The 20,493-nt window shown below is 38.7% G+C and overlaps 1 protein-coding gene across 1 annotated transcript in view; it reads right to left on the bottom strand.

Annotated features, from left to right (window-relative positions):
• Positions 1-20,493, bottom strand: part of RELN (reelin) — a 270,757-nt gene that overhangs the window by 150,177 nt on the left and 100,087 nt on the right. Inside the window, exons 4-6 of the mRNA XM_079303527.1 lie at positions 12,482-12,552; positions 3,956-3,988; positions 3,098-3,176 (exon numbers count right to left, since the gene is read on the bottom strand). Of these exons, the coding sequence (XP_079159653.1) occupies positions 3,098-3,176; positions 3,956-3,988; positions 12,482-12,552 (183 nt within the window). The remainder of the gene's footprint in view (positions 1-3,097; positions 3,177-3,955; positions 3,989-12,481; positions 12,553-20,493) is intronic.

Below are 20,493 nucleotides of genomic sequence, written 5' to 3'. Positions count from 1 at the left end.
TTATCCCAAACCTTCCCTTTCTCTTCCATCTGCAGCCCCAAAAACACTCATAGCTCCTCCTTCCCTGTTTCTGAGCCTCCAAAGAAACAGACAGCTGCTGGGAAGGATGTGTCTTAAAATGCATTTGAAAGAGCAAGCAGTCACTGTCAAATCACACAGTGCTCTTGTGCAAAATAGTTATTTGGTGTGAGGCCTCTCCCAGCAATGGAGTGACACAGGCTCTGCTGGGACTCATAAAATTGGACACACAGAGGGGATATAAAGTGCTTAACTTGGACAGTCCATCTCTGCCAGAGCTGCAAGTGCCAGAAGGGCAATCAGGAGGACTGGGAAAATATTAATTGCTTCCAAGCCAGTGTTATGTAGGATTTGGGAAGAAAAGATAGGAGGAAAAGACAAAGACTTCTCTTTTCATCTGTACACAAATAGTGCTCCAGAGATGGTTAGAGTGGCTGGGTGTAAGTGCCCCCGTGGCACAGCCCTGCTGGGGTGTGCACATGAGGCAGCTGCTCCACACAGAGCAGACCCAGCAGAGCTGGAAATACTGCTCCAGCACTCACTGCAATTGCTTGTGTAAAGATGGGATTTTGGCAGCTGCCAGGGGAAAAAACGCAATTTTAGGGTGGATGGCAACAACTGTTAATAATTCCTGATTTTACTCCCACTAGACAATCAAATGAGAATGAGCTTTGTGCCACTAAGTGGGTCTTCACTGGAGGCAGAGCTACTGCAGAAATTCTTTGTGCTGAAAAGCTCATGATACCTCATTATGGGCTGTCTTTTATTTGTGCTCCACTTCCATTTAGCATTGCTGAAAATGTGGCTTTTTGCTATTACAGGAAAATCTGTCTCAGGATTGTGGTGAGTTTTGGGACACTCTCCTAGCACCCACCTCTCTGCACTGACTCCCCAAGCAAGGTGGTGAAGTTTATTCCAGAGGGACCAAATCCATATTCTGGGGACAAAAGGAGCAGAAGACTGGGGGCTCTTTTAATCTGAAATTTCTCTGTTGAGACTTCTATAAGCAAGGATGAATTTAAAGTTGAGAGCAATGGATAAATAAATTATGGAGGCTCCCAACAGACAATCCCTCTGTGAGTTATGAGGCATCTGCAGGGAAATAATGCCTCTTCCCATTTCTTTCCACTCAAGTCCATTTAACACACTGCTGCTAAAGCTATCTACCTTGGCAGCTATTCTGCAACCCATTAAGAGTCCTTGATCTGTTCATACCCATAAAGAAAGAAGGGGTTTTATGTTATAATATTGCAGGTTCTTAATGCCTCTAGTCCAGAAAAAATATTTAAAGAGCCAATACAAAAGGAACAAGAGGAGCAAAAATTGTAGGCACATATTAAAAACTACTAAAATGCGTATTTACAAAATAAAAATATGCATAAAATTCTGTGAACTATATAGTTTTTACATAAGATGGTTAAGCTATGAAAGACCTGCACAGATGGCAAGTTGTGTCAGTCCTTAATAAAAAGGAAAATGAAGTCAAATGTCACAGACTGAATGTATTAACTAACAAACACAGGTAAGTGCTAAAATGCTCATCAAGGATTTATTTGAACAAGATAAACTGACCCAGTAAAATATTTCTGTGTCTTGTATGAATTAAACAATAAAGTTAGTTAAATTTATGAAATATGATTGAAAGACATAGAAAACTCAGAAATAATTTTATATTAATAAAGGAGGCTCCAACCCTCAAAACTTCATATTTAGACCAAGAGATGTATTTATCTGGGTATTATATGCTGTATATACTCACTATACAGAATAGAATCAGTTTGTAGTAAGAGATATGTATAACTTCCTCTTCTGGGACATTGTACACATATGAAATGGTTGTCTATCTTTATGATCACTGTGGTGGTAAAATTATTAATATTTAAGATTCAGAGGTCTATCTAAGAGTTCATCTTTGCTAAAAGAACACTCCTTTTGACTAAGAGCTAACAGTCTGCCACTGTTCCCAATTCCCCTCTGCTGAGCTAAGGGAGAACTGGTGGGTTGCTCCTCCAGGCTCCACCAACATTCATCTCTCCACAATGTTCTGTTATTTAATGTTGGACAGCTGAGGACTCTGTCAGTGACTTAAGGAGTCTACCCCTCCCAGGGATTGATATTTGACTTTATTACTGAAGTGATTATTGTTCCTCAACTCTTCCCTTGTTTTCTGAACCAGTGGGTTTGTGGGTTGGGTCTCTGCAATCACTTGGCAGAGGATGGGGGAGCAGAGGGAGAGACTGTCTGGGAGCTCTCTCACTATGGTCACAGTTCACAAAGCTGCTGCCTGACCTGTCCTAAGCTGTACTTGCCTTATTATGCATGGGAAGGTTGAGATTCTTCTATAGCATCTACTGGTTAAAGGATGGTAGCATCTTGTGCTGGCTGTTTCAGATGTAGACTGTGATAATATGAATGACCCTATTCAGGAATCCCAAAGCCCCCCAAACCCTAGCAATTGGGAGCTGCTGTACAGAACTGAAAGGTGAAGTGTTTTCCTTTCTATACAAAACAAAAGTTTTGAAAAAGTGTGCCTTCCACAGAAAAAGAAAAAAGGAAAAAATTCAACCTCAAGCATTTTAATCACATGGAAATAAGACAGAGGTATTTAATTTCAACTGGGTTTTTTTTTGGGGGGGGGGTTCTTATGATTTTTTAAAATAATTTGGAAGCACTTCATTTCAGTTTGGAAATAATTATTGCTATAGTTAGCTTCACCAAAAGCATGTACAACATGAAAAAAAAAAAAAAAGAAACAACAAAGTTTAATTATTGAAATTCTTCTCCTTTTTGATGAAAAGCTGTGTTTTCAGGAAACCAAAATCTTCATTCATAAATATTCACTGAGCTCAGCTCTAGTCCTCCTATTTTTGGATTAGTTAAAAATCTGAAATCAACAAGAATTTGTCACCCACTTCAATGTACTTAGAATTTTTCAGTCACTAATTAATAAATTAATTAATAAACCAAAATATTTAGTTCCAAATGAAGCAGACTCACACTTTGGTTTATAGTTGATTTCATTCAATAAATACAATGTTTTCATTTGCTCAAAAGCAGATAAAGGAGTGCAGAAACTCACCACATGGTAGGATTCAGCTCTTGCTGATGGTAAGAGTCAAAGTCATCTCGCAGGATAATGCTGTCACTGTGCATTTCAGCTGCAAAGAAAACAAAGCAGCATATGAAAAAAAGCCCAGTGCAATTATCCTATGCTTTCTAAATGTTGCCTTACCTAAAGCAATGCAGCGTAAAATGTGTTTTAGATATCTAAAAATCTGCTTTTTAGATTATGTTACTTATGAGAGCCAGGGTTTCTTAGTTACAGGGCTTTTTGCTTACTATGGATCATAGTACCACAAAAAATAAAGAAGTGACCCCATCACGAAAATGTGCTGGCTATGGAAAGACAGAGTCACCAAATACACACTGAATCTTTTAAGAACTTTTGTTCCAAATTGTTGGTTTTCTGAAATGTTCAGAAAAAAATCCTTTCAAATCCAGATTTTGCAAACATGGGCACAAGAATGGATGAGAAGTCTTAACGAGTATAGTACAGCTCTTATAGTCAGAGGATTCATTTTGACAACTGATAAGCAAAAAGCCATGAGCTCATTGGAATTTCTGTGTGCTACAGCAGATCTGGCAGGAAAGGTCAACTTAAGAAACATAAACTGTGAGTTATGTTATGCAAATATACATAACTTGGACCAAAGGGTCTTCAGCATGATATACTCACACTGCAAGGAGTCAAAGGCAAAAGAGAGCAATAAAAGCCACAATGAAGAAACAACTAATCAGAATTAGACATAATTCAACCCATTTTATAGGAATCTGATTTTTATTTGAATTTCTCAGACCTAGTTTCATGTGACTTTACAGATTTTTTTATTATAATAAAGTCAGTTATTCTGAGTAGTAAGAATGATGAATCACCTACCTAGGTGAGGATGTAAGGGAGCTTCTGTTGGGGCTGTGGAAAACAAAGACACACAGTGCATTAATATCTTTTATGAACAGGTCTCAACTGCAGCATTAAAAATCAAGTCAGCTTAAAATAAATTGTACAGTATATATTCTCTTAAATCAGCTATCCCAGGAGGTTAATTGTGAAAAATGTGATATAACCCAAAAGTTACAAAAATATAACAGGAAAAAAAATAATTATTGTCTTAATTAAAATAAGCATCAAAATAAATGAAAGTCAGTTACTGGTTTTATAGTAAAATAAAAAGATCAACTCTAGTCTAGAATTGTGAGATATCATTAAAAATAATTTGGATTAAGAGTCAACAGCTCAAGGACTGACAAAAAGACTGGAAATTAGGCTCAACAACAGAAATAGTCTAGGAGAGGCAAAAAATGTCATACTTTGATCTTTCATACTGCACTGAACAACATTTTACTGGGCATATTATTGGGAGAATTAATCTAAATATTCCTAGGGTAGCAAATAACAGAAAAACTCTGAAAATCACAGTAACAAACACTTCTATCAAAGCATGTTTTAGCAGGCAATGCTGATCCATCCCCCAGCTGGTCTCTGCCTCCCAGGAAACTCCAGAGTGTTGTAAAGAGAACTGCATGGGGGGCACATGTGAAATGGCACAAGTTTATTAAACAGGACTCTTGGTGTAGCATTACACAAACAGAACCAGACTGTGTCTGAAGGGGCACAGCTACATTAAAATATGGGGAAATATAGAAACTGGCTACAGAGTGTGTTAGATACTCCATGGCAGCTACTACATCCATAGCCTTGATGGATCTTAAATCCAAATTATGTTACATCTCCTTCATGAAGGCCAAAGGGGTGCACATAACCAAGATCCTGGGAAGCAGCCACCTATTTGTCTAACAGCACCTCAGCCATGGACCTGTATTTCCAGCTGGCTTTTGGACTTTGGAAAAATAAAAGCACCCAAAAAATGAGAATTTTTGAAGCCAGGATTAATTTGATGATTCCATGTTTTTTGTTGGGCACTGACATAAATTGTAGCAGTACTCCTGAATTCTTCAGCTTATTTGCAATAAAATACTGAAGTACTGCAATTTCTGTCATAACATCTGACAAATTAAAAATAGATTAAAAATAAACATAAAAATGAATGCAGCAATCTGTGTAGAGCTCTCACATATAGTCATCTGAATAGAAAGTCCAATACAGATCTCAAGAATTTTGTTTTTCTCTTCCTGCTTAGTCCTTAAGTACTGGGTTTGCAAAGAGGCATGCCATTCTGTAAGGAAATTGCAACATTTCATGGAGAAGTAAGTGATGAAGACTGAGCAGTCAACAAATAAGATATCTGCAGACCAGAAAATGATGGCAAGCAATCTGGATTTACCTTAGACAGAAAACTGTGATTTAACAGACTTACCAATTAGAGGAGTGACACATTTTACACCAACCACTGACCACATAAACATATACATATTGTGTGTATATATACCTCTCCCCTAACCTTATGTAAATACATGCATACCTATATATATACACACACACACACACATATATGTACATGCTTTCATATTGTCCCCTGCAGCCCCAGGGATTCTTCTCCATGGGAATGTGCAAGTTTCACCAGAAACCTTTTAAAAATTATTTGCACAAATAAATGGATTGAACTGGATTAATTGAATTATTTCCCAAATTGAGCAACACAAACTGTTCTGTATTTTGTCTGCAGGAAAAGAAGCATATTGGGCATGGGATTTGTAATACTCCTGCTCTAAGAGGCTAGGTTTAAAATGAAATCTCTGTCCCTGATGTTCTGAACACCTCCTTCTCAGCAGTTCCAGAGCAGTGCTGAGGGGTCATCAGCTGTGAGCACAGGGGTGGCTGAGATCCACCCTGCCAGGAGTATGGCCATGCCAGGGCACATCATGGGCAGACTCATCACTTGCCCAAAGAAATTTCATTTGCCTTTGAAAGTAACTCAGCTGCAGGAGACACCTTCTCCAAGGAGAAAAGTTCAGACCTCCAGATAAAAACAAAGGACTGTGTTACCATTGACCCCAGGTTGTCTGGCATGGATCTTTGAAAGGGGTTTTCTGTGGAATGGGATCCAGCCAAGGATGCACACAGTCATGAATGACCCTTCCTGAAGTTATTATGCAAAATTTCAGCATTCAGCAAAAAGGCACAGGTATAGCACAAACTTGGCATCTTTACATTTGCAACTCTTTTGACTTAACCATTGTTTAATAAAACTGGATGTTTATGTGATTAAAAAATACAGACTTGAGATCTGAGACTTTTTCCTGAAACAGTTCTTCCACAAAAACTGCTCAACAACAGAATGAAAGGAAGGAAATTGTGCAGGTGCATACTAATGCTACTGATCAGTCACATAAAAATTAGAGGAGGAACTAAGCAAACACTTCATGTTAGACAAAAAGGTTGTTGTTACAAGTACAGACTTTAAGCTGGGGAGAGGTTATGTTTCCTAAATCTTCACAGGATCTAAGAAGCCCAAGTATTTTTGCCTCAGGTATTCTGATTCAAATTCCTGAGCTGCATGACAAAAGACTATCAAGGTACCATTTAATGAGCGGCAAACATTTATTCTCTCTATAATTAATTTCTGTATTACATTTTATATTTCATTGCAAAACAGCACTGTGTTGATCTTCAAGTGTTGTATTTAAGGCCCACAAATAATAGAAATTAAAAACATAACACAAAACTAAATGTAATTGTTTTAAAATATTTTCAGATCTCCCTTTCTAGTCAATTTATAGAACTACTTACTTTAAAAGAACACAGATTTTTCCATAAGCCATACAGTGTGGCTAAAATCAAATGCAGTTTTTTTGTACAATATGAAAGAAATTATTCAGTGCAGAGTAGCTATATAAAGTAAAGATATAAATTTATAATTTAAAAGAAATTATACAATACTTCAGACTGAGAGGGAAAAAGAAAGACCATCTCAGTTCATATTTTAAACCATTATTCAGTTTGTTAGATGTTCCTTAGGCACATGGTTGGATGGTTTTAAATTTAGAATCAGTATTTGTGTGGCTCCAAAATGCATCTTAGCTTGAATGAGAATGTCGTACCTTTTTAAAAAGTAAAGTGAATGAATTTATTACACCCTGGGTATATAGAGAGCTTTTCAAGAGATGAATTATACTGAGCAAAGAATGGAAGCAGAGCTCAACTGAGGTCACAATCTAAGGCATCAGCAAATACAATATGAGAAAATGTGAGGAAATGCAGAGTGCTTGCCTTGTCTTACACGACAATCCCTCTGGCAAGAAAAAGCAAAGAAAGTGTGCAATACAAAGTGACTCAAAGAGAGAAAGGCCACAGTCAAACTGGAAGCATGAGAATCTTGGGGAAGCTAATGGGGAATTCAGAAGTCAATGGGGACATTGTGGGCTCTGTGTCAATGGGATGAGGGAGAATGAAGGCATTTTTGGAGTAAAAGGTTAAATTTTTCTGTGAATGAAGCAAGGCTAGTGAAAGGTTAAGACAATTTAAATATGCCCCTTTTTGGTTAAACTGGAAATATGAAAGAAATGAGAAGAGAATGTCATCTTCTAGAAACTGGAATGTGAGGAGGAAAGCAACAATTTGTTTGTGGTGGTCTTGTCAGTGAAAAAAAATATGAAACAAAATAATTAAACATTGTAATAGTTACCTGTTAAGTAACACTAGTCCCTATTCAGATTTAAGAGCAAGCATAAGGCAAATGAAACATCCCAGAAACATCCATTTGTATTATTGGCACCCATATTCCACAGAGTTCTGGGGTCAGGACTGTGTATAGGTATAAATAGAAAATACAGCATAAGAAAATATTCTTAAAACCCACTAAAAAATATACCTACTTTTTTTGTCAGAATCCTGAACTTTGTGGGTTTTTTAATATAACAGGAAAGTGAATTACAGTTACACAAATGCCACATGCTCCCAAACAAACACTGTGCTCAGTTCCACAGCCAGGGGCCATCAGCTGTTGCTCTTCAATTCATGACAAATGAGGTGTGGAGGGAGGTAGCTTCTGTTTTTCAGATTATGAAGTCTAATCTCCTTGTCATGAGCAGCCAGATGAAGATTAAAAAGGAAATAAATGCTTTTATTTAGACTCCCTCCAACACTTTCTCTCTGCTGGTAAACAAAGTTGCCATTGAATGATAGAGCTGAGCATCCCTTAGGGAGGGTCAGTGAGCTGCCCAGGGCTCTGTTATTCTTGCTGACACATGAACTGAGGAACTTTACACCAGCTCTGCACTCCAGTCCCTGCCCTGTAAAATACTGCTCTGAGAGCTTGTAAAATACAAGCCTGAGATCCTGAAACCTGTTTTGCATCTTTTTTTCAGCATTCCTAAATTTTACAAGGTATAAAACACACCTAAAAGGTCTTGCACAAACATTCAGGCAAAAGTTCTCAAATAAGAGTCTGGGCCAGTTCTCAGGATTTGTTTCCAGTATGGAGATACCTGTCAGACTGTGGAGGGGTCTCTCAAGAAAGGAAGTCCAGTCCTATTACCCATGGCATTGAGCATGAGATTGCATAAAATTCTGGGAATTAGCAGAAGGGAATGATATTGCACTAAGAGGAAACAGCTCCCTTCATCTTTTCCATCCCTTAGGTTTTACTGTTCTGAGATTCTCTGCTACTCAGAACTAAAATGCACACAAATCTCCCACTAAAATCCTTTTTCCAAAGAATGGGCTACTGATCTGGAGTAACAGTGTACCAGGGAAAAGCCTCCTTAACTGACACCACCACACTTGGTGGGGCAAAGGCAGGTGGGGTTGTGCACCACAAGCTGTTCCTCCCAGCAATATTTTTATTTTCATGCAGAAATGTTAGAGATCTAAACTCTTCTGTGTTCTACTGTGCAATAAAGCCAGGTCTGATGTCTTGTCAACTCCATTTTAGTTATGCCACTGTTTACTAATGTATTATTTTTGTTCTACTCAAGTCAGAAATAAATATGGATCAACATCCATAATACTAATTTTACCTTATTTTTTATTTATTTTATCATTACATCAAGGAGTTAAATATATGATTAATTAAATATATTTTAATGGCAAGAATATAATCAGTCATTATGATCCTTATTTATCCTTTCAAGTATTTACAGGACATCTAGCTTCTCTTATACAGTTTTTGTTTGTTTGGGTTTTTTCCTCTTTGTACTAGATTAACTTTTTCTATGGTAATTTTTATGTCTCCTTTCTTCAATATAATTCTCATAAAATTTAAAGCTTACATCAGCTCTCAAACATATCCCTAGTTTCCTAAAATGTGTATTCTATTCTGAACACAGAGCCTTTTAAGTAATTGTTTTACTTTCTTTGGTGTCTTCCCCTACAGCATCATTTCTTACTCCATTTTCATTATCCATATGGCATTGCCATCCCTTAACACTTCCCTTTATCATCCTCTAATTCTCTTCAAAATACAAAAAATCACTTTCCTTTCACTGCACAAATTCCATTAACTCTACTAGGATTTATTAATGTACATCTGAGGGTGGACAACCACAGTGAACATGATTTTTGAGATTCCTTGCTACTTTCATATCTTCATGTATATCCTTTTGACTAGACATTAGGAAGTCTGAAATCACCTCTAGTGAACATACTTATTAAGAAGATGTCCTGTAATAAATCTGTGAAGTTGCCCTGTGGTTTTATTTTTCTCTACTTAATATGTCGCATCATTCAGTGCACTATTTCAGCATAGTAATGTTTAGGGCTAGAAACAGACTATAAAACCTCATTTATGTCAATCTATCTTGCTGTTTTGCATATATATTAATATGATATTTGCATCTAAATAAATTCACTAATTCTTCCTGAAAGAATCCTTTGTTCACGTGAGTGGTTTTGATGAAAATGGAATAAATGAACGAAGGTCTACTTCAAAGAAAGCCTCTTTTCTTTCAATAGGAAAATTAATTCTAATTGTATGAGGATGAAAATAGTATGCAGTGGTTAGAGACTAATGCAATGCACACTGTGCTGAAGGAATAAGAACCAAAAGGCAGAGGAGAGCCTGGAAGGGGTGGGAGCAAGGACAATGCAATGGTTGAACATCCAAGTCAAGGGAACTGTGCCTGAGCTAGGAAACCAAGGGGAGAGAATCATGGTGAGGATTAAATGTGGGAGAAGAGCCAAGAGAAGAACTGAGGAGCTTGCACATCAGTCCTGCAGGGAAATCTGATCCCTGCCACAGTTGTCATGCCCTGTCCACTGCTCACAGAGCATCACCTCTGGGTGATCCCTGCCAAATCTAATGGCTGCAGAGGTACTGCACTGACAATACATCCTGGGGATGATAAACTCAGGATGTCTCTGAAGTGACTGCATATAAAGCAAAGAGAATTGATGGGAAAATCATGGCAAACACAAAAGTTACAAGGATGTGGGAGACTGTGACATGTTGGGGAAACTGAAGGCCCTTTCAGGGAACTGGTGCAGGACATGGCAGTCAGTGGCTGGATGGAAGGAGGAGGCAGCAAAGGAATTGTCACAGCTGAGCAGCCAGTGGGACATTTCTGCATCCTTTATTCTCTGCATACAATCAATATCCAAATTCTCTTTTCTCCTTGTTCTGCACAGTTCCTCTGAACTCAGGGACAGCACACAGTAACATAAGGACTTACTGTTCTAACCAACAGAAGTGTTGCTAAAATGTTGATCTGAGGTTAGGTTATGCTCCAAAATTGCAGAACTGCAAAGCAGGGCGGGGTGAAAAAATAAAAGTTTCTTTTGTCAGCTCTCCTATTATAATCTCAGGGAACAGCATGTCTGAAGAAGGACTTGGTATTTTCTTCTAGCAGGGAGGAATCTTGTTGCTTTGCCCACATTCTCCTTGACCATGTTGCCAGTTCTGACACTGACAGTCATGGATTTCCATTCAGCTTGCCTGTGCATAGCTTTCACCATCCTGGTCACTGCCAGATCTTTGTCACTGCCATCAATATGACTCCTACTTCCCTCTCCCTTCCCCACCTCTTCTGGCTACCCCAGACTGCCTTTGACTGTGCTGTGCTCACTCTCTGGTTATGTCTTGGAGAATTTAATCTGTTTATGAGGTTTTTTGTGCTGATTTTATGCTGATTACTCTGCATATTCATTTTTCCACTCTTGACTCACACCCATCCAGCAAGCAGCCTGTGGGAGATATCCTCCCCATCCTCCTCAGCACATCCCAAATAGTGATCCTGCCAACACTTCTGTTCCAGGTCCCCATACACCACACTATGCTTCCACACCCCATTACAGGTGCACAATTACCTCCTGGTAATTTCTCCAGATGTTCATCCTTCCCCACAGCACAAACCTGGCTGGCCCAATCACTTTCTATGCAGTTCACCATAACATTCCCTTCTCATTGCCAGCACTTACTTATTTCTAATTCCTCCAAAGTATACCCAACATCCTAGCCTGCTAGCTGACATTTTTTCACCTCTCTGAATCCCTCTTCCTACTTCCATTGAACTGCAACAAAAGTGAATACTTGAATATTAAAGTCGAAAGTTGAAATATTTTCCCCTTACTATCACAGAACTACTATTGATATTTTATATGAATAACTCAATTTATGTTCCTGAAATAATGGTCAACAGCTTTTTATTGCAAAAGCTGTATTCTCAAACTCATGGGAAAAAAAACCCAAACAACCTTATAGCTCTAATTCCTCCAATAGATGTGTTTTATGGGATTTTCTCTTGTGTGTTAATATGACAACACATTTTCAATTTAAAAATCTTTATTTTAAATCATTTGACCCATGTTTTACTGTTTCTTTTCACATGGAAATATCACTGGAATTTTGCTGATATAACTTGAAATTCCTTTCTCTCCTGTACCAAAAATGATGGATACTTTCTCTACTTCTCACTGTCTTAATGAAGCAGGTTCAAAGCAAAATACTCTTTGTAGACAACAGATGACAGCAGGACATTTTTTTTTTAGGTTATTCATCGAAAGGGTAAGCTGTGAAAAAAATAGATTTTTCAAGTTTGTGTAAGTCAAACATTTTGTTCAGCGATAAAAATGATCAAATGTTGTATATGACAGGCAAAAATTCAATGGCCTACTTCCATGAAATGGGAAGGTAGAATTTTCACAAGGACATGTGTGAGTTGGAGAGTAAACAAAGCTTTTGCTGCAGCCATAATGCTTAATGTTAATACAGCAAGGGTTAAAACTCTGTGGTTCTGACAGAAAAAAAATGTTGGGTATTACAGGCTGATTTCAGGCATGTGCATCATGCTACTGAAAGTTTTCTATGTTCCCCATACTTAGCAGAGAGGAAAAGTGGGATTCCTGGATAGATGTCAAGTATGAAGCCAAAGAAACTCCATTTCAAGAATGTAAATAAGATCCTGATACAAAGTTTTACACAGAACAGATTTCATGGAGACTAGCATTGACATGCAGGTACACTGGAAAATCACATTTGCCAGATATTTTTAGAATGATGGTGACTCTTACCTCCCTGTTCACACAGCTGTTGTGCTAAGGCATCCTTGAATATAACTTGGCCCCTATGAGTAGCTGTAGCCCTGTGAACATAAAAAAGACAACAATAAATAATATAAACTTATTTATAAGTGTATATGTGTATGTATATCTTTATGCATCACTGATGAAATCAGAAGTCTTATTCTGCTTTCTTTCTGTGTTCTTTGTAGTTGTCTAAATGTATAGAATACAGAGCTCTTATGCTAACAGTAATCATCTTTCTTTCCAGCTGCTCATTTAATCCCTCTTTTCCAAGTGCAGTACTTCACAACATCATTTTTTTTCTCAGAGATTTCAAAACCTTTCAGCATTTACAAGTGTTGTATTTGAAGTCTGATTTCCTTTAGCCAAAGTTCTTCCAATATCTGTCTAGACTCACACACGCTCTTCATACATGTTCTTTAGCCTTTCTCTAATTAATATTAAGGCTCAGTATAGATCCATGTGAAGTCCTTGAAACAGCCTCTCAGTTCAACAGTAAGTTGTTGAAATCTGCTTTATGAGTGCAGTTTCTCAGCCAGCAGTGTGCCCTCTCTAATGTATCATGCCTAACTTGCTTATGAAATGTCAGGAAAGACTGGAAAGGAATGGTGTGAAAATGAAAGTCAAAATATATACACTGGCCAGTAGGCCAGTTACCCTGAAAAGGAAGAAGATTAAAGAAACACATCTAATACTAAATTTTTCATATGCAGTGGATGCTCATGGTAAAACTGCCAGACTCAAATAGGAGTAAAAGGAAAGCTTCTCTGGGATCTACTTTCCTTTCTGTACACATAGGAAAGCTCTATTTACACCAGTGTGTGTGTCCTGAAATGCAACCCGATGCTCCTGGGGTTTTTAGACACTCTCTTCCTCTGCCTGAAGAAGGAGAGCTGTATTGTCTTTTCCATCCTGGATTTCCAGAGGCAAATGTAAAGCTGGAGCCTTGCCTCACCTGGCAGTGACAGTATTTTGGTCACAGTTCCAAGATCACATTACCAGTGTGAGGTTTTGGTTGCATTCCTTACCATGTGCCCCACTGAAACTATTTTAGGATTTTCAGTGCTTTCATAAAACAGCAGAACTTCATGCCAATAGCTCTACATTAGCATTTCTGTATCTGCTGACAAGACCAGTGACCATACTATGTACAGAGTAAAATAAAAACAGATACACTGCTCCTGATGACAAGAGAGCTGAGGCTTTAAGTCCCATTTATAAATATGAATGAAAGCATTTATTTAAGCTCTGTTGTGATTAATATGCAAAAATTATGATCACTACATTTCTGCAATTTACCACATAGGTGTATTCAGTCATGCAAGTCAGAATTGGACCAAACAATTTCCAAAATCAAACACACACCCAGATTTCTTTAGAAGGACCAGATCTGGTGACTTCCTGTGGCAGCTGAAATGGCAGGGCATCCCACAGCCAGCTTTATGGCCAATGCAGCACCCACAGACACGTTTTGCATATGTGTTTCACTGTGGGCATTTCATGTATTGAGCTTCCCTGGCTCAACACACAAGAAAAAGCCACATCTAAGAAGGTGTTTTGTACAACAGTTCTATCCCCCAAGCTGCCAGGGACTGACTGTCTGTCAGAGAGGACTCTTTGCAGACAGTGGGAAAGAAAACTTCTATTAGCAGTGGAGCAGGACTTCAGGGATGCTGTTTATGTGACAGCCCAGGATCAATTCAGAATGTACACAACAATGATGGCAACAAGAGCATTCCTTTATGAGGCAGAGAAAACTCTTGGAACACAGACCACATGCAGAGGAGAGCTTGAGCATGTGTCTGAATGCAAACAAATACCAAGTAATACCAATAATACCAAACTCTGTGCTGTTCACTGGATCTCTGCATGCGTGTGAGAAAAAGGGGATTTGGGCAGAGATCCAGCAACCAGTTCAATGATCAGCATCTCTCTGTGTCTGTCATCCCTTGCTTGATAATGCAGACTAGGAGCCAATTATTACTGTTCCATGGCAGGAGTGATCTGCACCCTAGGGCAGGATGCAGTGCAGGAGGGGCTCTGCTTGCTGCAGAGTGCCCACATCAGATCTGTCCTGCCCTGGGCATGAGCGTGGGCAGCACAGCTCCAGAGACCTGTCAAGGGTGCTGCTACTGCCACTCTACAGCATAATCTGCTCCACTTTCTCTGTATTTATGCTTTATTAATTAAAATAATGCAGCACAATTATGCAGGAAATGAGCTACTTCCAGAAAGAAGTTCAAAATATACATTTTCAGTATTGAACTTTCTCTGCTGGTGATGCTCCTACCTTCACAGAACAGGATCATGAATTTGGATTATTTTCTTATAAAGACGTGTAACATATCTAAACTAATTTTAATTCCTATATTCACACTCCAGTCTAAAAACTGCATAATATTTATGATAATTATTACAAAGATAATACTGGCAATGCCTGAAAGAGACTCTACTAAGGAAGGAAAACTGTTCAACTATTTACTCTGGGGTTTTGCTTTTCTGACATATATATATATATATATATATATATATATATATATATATATATCCAGTAACTGAATATTCTGCTTTTTTGAAAAGTTTTATGCTGTCTTAAATGTAGTTAAGTATTGCTCAGAGGAAGGGCATTTACTAACTCCTATTTGATGTTACTCCACACCAGTCTATAGTTCCACTTTGACTAAATTGTCTATTTATTCCCAGCTAAAGGGCAAGAGACTAATCAGATCTAATGTGTCAGTCAGCCAAAAGGCAAGATGCATGTTCCATATGTCCCCAGAGATAATTCCAAGTAGGAATTAATCTTTCCAAAGGGATGAGAAAGAAAAGAAAAATGGGAGAGAACAGGAACATCCTGACATGATAAGTGAGAGCTTTGAAAGAAAAACAACTTAGAGGTAATAAGGTTCCTCTTTATATTAACCTCACTCTTCCATTAGCCTAGATGTATTTGTGTGCTTGGGGCCATGCAAGAGGGGATGAGCTGCTTACAGAGGAATAAAGAGGTCTGAACACAAAAAGGCTACATCAGGGGCCAAGGCTCACTGGCAGTTCAAGGCATTGCTAACCCCATACTTCAATTACATAAATTTTTAAAAGAATTTTCCTTCCTAAACCACAACTATTTGAGTTGAAATCAGATGCCAATAAGGACTTCCAGATTATCTGTCACTGAAAATAAAAACAAGGAAAGAAAAAGAAGAAAAGAAAAAGACTTGCTGATTCTCTACTTGAACTATTTATAATACTTTATCTACAATTCATGTAACCTGTGAAACAGGGCTTGAAGTGCCACCCTGCCCAAGTGCCACCAAGCTGAAAAACACTTTTTAAGTGCAGTATTGCCAGCTCCTCTAAACATAGCCTCAGTGGTATCAATTTGTCTTCTTGACACAAGGCATTCCAGGTGATATGGGAGGAGCAGAGACACTTCCACACCCTGGAGATTCCTCCTCCTGCCTGCTGTTGGTTGGATTCAGCAGGCAGAGCTGTGCACCCAAAAGCAGAATGCCTGGCCTGGAGCTCTGGGGTTCACAGGCTTGGTGCTCCCTCTGCCCTGGCACCTTTCCCTGGTGAGGGAAGGCACTGGGACACACTCAGGCAAGAAGGGGCTTCAAAAAGGCTCAGGTGCCCTGCAGCAAAATACCTCATCTCATGACATACACAGGATCAAAGAAAAGGAGGCTATTTAATACCTGCACTGGCAGAGTTCAGCTTTCTGCCAGCTAATAGTTAGTGCTTCTACTGGAGGAAATTCAGGGTGACATCCACTACACTGGCTCCAGGAAAATCATTGAGTGACTGTATGAAACTGAGATTGGTCTTCCACAACCCCACAATGGTGCCCCCCAAAATCAGATCTGATGCCAGCAGAGACTGTGTTGCCTCCCAGCACTGCAGGGAACACAGCTGATGCTGGGCAAGTTATGAGCCTGGGCTGGAGCAGAAAATGATGCATACCCAATGACTGCTGCTGGAATTGAAGTATCTCACAGTTCACACTGGTTTCACATGGATGGCTAACATGCTCTTGTTAACAGGTTGCATTTTAAAGAGAGTGTTTTGGCTCAGGAGAGCACAGGCAGGGGGCTGCATGGGACTGACCCTTGTGTGCTGCCTCTGCTGCCTGGCTCTGCCAGCTCCATCTGTGCAAAGGACACACAGCCACACTGCCCAGAGGTGGGTAGCTGCCCTGCTTATGCAAATAAATGGGTTGATTTTTAATGCATTGTTAAATTTGCATGATACTCTCTGTAGGGTTGTGTTGTTTAACGCACTGTCTTAAAAAATGTATATATGCTCCAACAATACCACCTGATAAAGGGATCTCTGAATATAACCTGAAAACTCTGAAAATAACTTGAAAGCACGATGGAGAAGAGTCCTCTGGAACATGGGGCTGTGTTGGGCACAAGTTTTCATGGTGGGAGTGTGAACCATTTTCTCCCAGTGCCCTTCAAAGTTGGTTTATTGACCATTTACTCTGTGTAGAGTGGAAGTAGGTGAGGTCAGGTTGGGGTGCATTTTGGGTTGTGTTTCCTACCAGGGCTGGAACCTTCAGTGACAATTTCAAGAGCAGTCAGCCCAACATGTTAAACCTGTCTGGGGATGGTCCTGGTTCTGGTGCTGGGGCCAGCAGGGAAAATGCCCAGAGCACTCTGGCTGCTGATCCAGAAGGAACTTGGGTGGGAGGGAGGCTTCCATCTGCTGGTTAAATGTCTCTGAGTTGTTATTTTGGTTTTCACTTGACATGCAAGTGCAGTCTAATTAAAGCAGCAGAAATGAGATCTGTGTGTTCTGAAATACACATTTTGACTCTGCTTTTCTCTCCCTGTCCCCAATAGTTTCCTCACTGAGATGTTACAGAGAAAGTCATCTGTCCTGACCATATTCAGCTGAAATTGTCAGGGAAATTTGGCAAGTAAGATGCAATTACTTATGTAGACATTTGTTCAGGAGACTGGAATTAGCATACTTGCTCTAAAAACCTCAATCAGAGGTGAAAATTCTTCAGGGAGAAAGGACTAAAATGGCCAGCAAAAGTCAGGGTGTATGCTAGAGGGCAAAGAACAATAATTTAATTTGGGGCAGCTGTCCTGAGCTGAAGTTTGTGGTTCACATGAATAAATTATGCTTACAACTTACTTCATGGGTGAGCCTTCACACTGGGCAAATGCAAAAGTAACAAGTGTTACCTGACTTTGTCTTTTGTCTTAGAATTTATCTCTGGGGACTCCACATGTGGGGAAAAGGACTCATCTCAACCTAAAGGTTGATTAAAGACTGATTTAATAAACATTTAAGGACTTTCTTTGGAGAAGATTTGAATAAAACAAACATTCCCAAAGAGAAAATAAATGAGAGGGGCCTACAGAAATTTCACTGAAGGGAATGATGGAGAGAGACTTCTTACAAGAGCATGTGGGGACAGGACAAGAGGGAATGACTTCAGACTGAAAGGGGGCAGGTTTAAAATAGATAGTAGGAAAAATCTTTACTGTGAGGCACTGGAACAGGAAGGCCATTCTGATTCTATTCTGGATTCTATAATTATGGACCATATTATAGAGATGGATCTAAGACTACAACACTGGAAACAGAGGGGTGCTCAAGCACCTCCAGCCCCTACACATTGCAATTTATAAGAACCCTTTTTTGTTGTCCTAAAGAACACCAAAATTTTGTTTGGTTGCAAGGTGCATGTACAAAAGATGATACAACATAACAAGGTATGTACCTTATAAAAGAGGTAATATACCATTTTAAAGTCTATATTAACACTTTCATTTTCCCTTCTCTGTCTCCATAAATAAAAATATGTGGGTTTTTAAAAATTCTGTCTAGTTTTATGTGACTGGAATGATTAGAGCTTCTTGCTAGCTGAAAGCAGATTAGGACAATACTTTCTTCTCAGCTACAGGAAATCCAGCATTTTCATTAGTATTTTGCATTCTGTGATTATAAAGGGAAGCAAATTCTATTTTTTTCTATACTTGGAATAAAGGGTTATTGCAGTGGCATCTGCCAAGCAGAGAGCTCATATAAATAATTGAACAAGCATCCATTGTCTCTCTACTGACACAGTGCCAACAACTAGGTCCCTGTTTTCCACCTTTTTCAGTCTTTGGGAGAAGACTCTGTCCTTGCTTCATGTTTTGCACTCTATTGTACTTGATTATTTAGCAAAACATTGATTAGATGAATTTTAGGTTTTTAATGCATTGAATATTTGTAACTATTTGAAATCCATATTTACCCCTAAGTTAACGAATATATTGCATTTTTTTTCTAAAAAATACTGCTTTTCCTAAGTTTTTCCTGTGTAGTCTTTTAAAGCTTATACTGAATGAAGATAATATTCAACCACCTAAACCATCCTTCAAGAACAACAGAACTTCATCTTTTCCAGTATGAAAAGAAGAAATGTTGCAGTTATTGTAGGTTTTAAATTCTTGACATCTCTAAATTAACACAGAGGTATTAAGTAAATGGACTTGCAGTCAATGTATGCTTCTACAATGACCCTTTTCTTGACAAAATGTCCTAATTAAGTTTGGCAGTGCTGATCAGCTGGGGGGAGTTCAGCAGAGGCCACAAAGATGGTCTGGGCTGGAGCACATAATTCTAAGGTTTTGCATATCTGGTAAGAGCAAAGAAATGAAAGCAAGGTTTGCATCTAATCAGGTTACTCATCACTTGAGGACTGATTTTCACAGAACAAAAGAATTAACCAATTCATTATGTTTAACATTTTGCATAAATATCTGTGATATTGATTCTCCCTAATCAAGAGTTTATGGCTGGATATCTCAGAGTATCCAACCAGAAGTGCCAAAGGTTTTACATGATCCCAGAAAATCAGGAGTTTAAAGTAGTTGATGCTCTGGGGTTTTCTGATGTGATACATTTTTAAATGAAAGCTCATAATAAATAACATACTCAGCCAACAAAGTGAAAACTTAATTTTAATTTAAAATTGAATAGAAAAGTCTGAAACAGCACATGAGATGCCGGGGTGAAAACAACATTAGTTTTAGAAGATCCTAAATAATGAGAAAAAGGATGATTTTAATGCCACGTTTTCAGTCCACTGCTCTCATGCCATCTGCACTCACTACCCATTTCCTAGCAAAGGTTTCTCCAGTCTGCTCTATCCTGATTTAGCTGCCCATTGCTTCCAAAGGACATTGCCACTAGCTGTGGATGAGCTGGACCACAAAAAAATCTGAGACCTTATCCCCTGTATTTGCTTCACAAACCCCACAAATAAATCTTCAATAGCCAAAATAATTCCCTTCCTTAAAAAAAACTAATTTCACTATTAACTACAGATCTGTAACTGATGCCTCCACAACGTGCACGTCAGCTTGCAAGGGAAGGATAAAACCTGCCTCTGCAGTCTAATGCTAGAGAATAATGCATCAAAAATCAAACATTCCACAGACCACACCCCACTGCACATGAGGCAGGTTTCCCTTCCTAAAGATTCACCAAATTCTGAAATATTACACTTGTCTAATGAAATATTACAATTGTCTAATATTACACATGTCTAATGTTTCTTTGCACTATTCTCACCAACCTAAATGTTTTCAGAGGACTGAAAAACAAATGAAACATGGTAATCTTTCACAGACTGATAAATCAATCTAAGAGAGAACCTGATACACTTGTTAGTGAGGAATTGGTTTTTTTTTCTGTGAATATGGTGAACCTCTGGAAAAAGAATTCAGGGTCACTAATCATAAAAAGGACAGTTATTTCTCCTGCATGGTTTTTAATTTTCATCCTGATTTATGAGTTGGAAGAAAGCATATATCCCTGAAGACCATACTAGCTTACAAATAGAAATAGGCAGGTGAAATATTGCCTTAGGAGAATAATTAATTCCATCAGCCACTGAAAAAAAAGATCTGTGAAGTATCACAGCACTCCAGACAAAAGAAGCAGGTGGAATGGCATCATGGGCACAGCATAAACTGGAGATGAGGAGCCCTGGC

This window comes from Erithacus rubecula (assembly GCF_903797595.1).
Source record: "Erithacus rubecula genome assembly, chromosome: 4".
In the NCBI taxonomy this organism is placed as follows: Eukaryota; Metazoa; Chordata; class Aves; order Passeriformes; family Muscicapidae; genus Erithacus; species Erithacus rubecula.
Note: the sequence above shows the minus strand (reverse complement) of the source record. Positions and strands in the feature narration are given on the sequence as shown.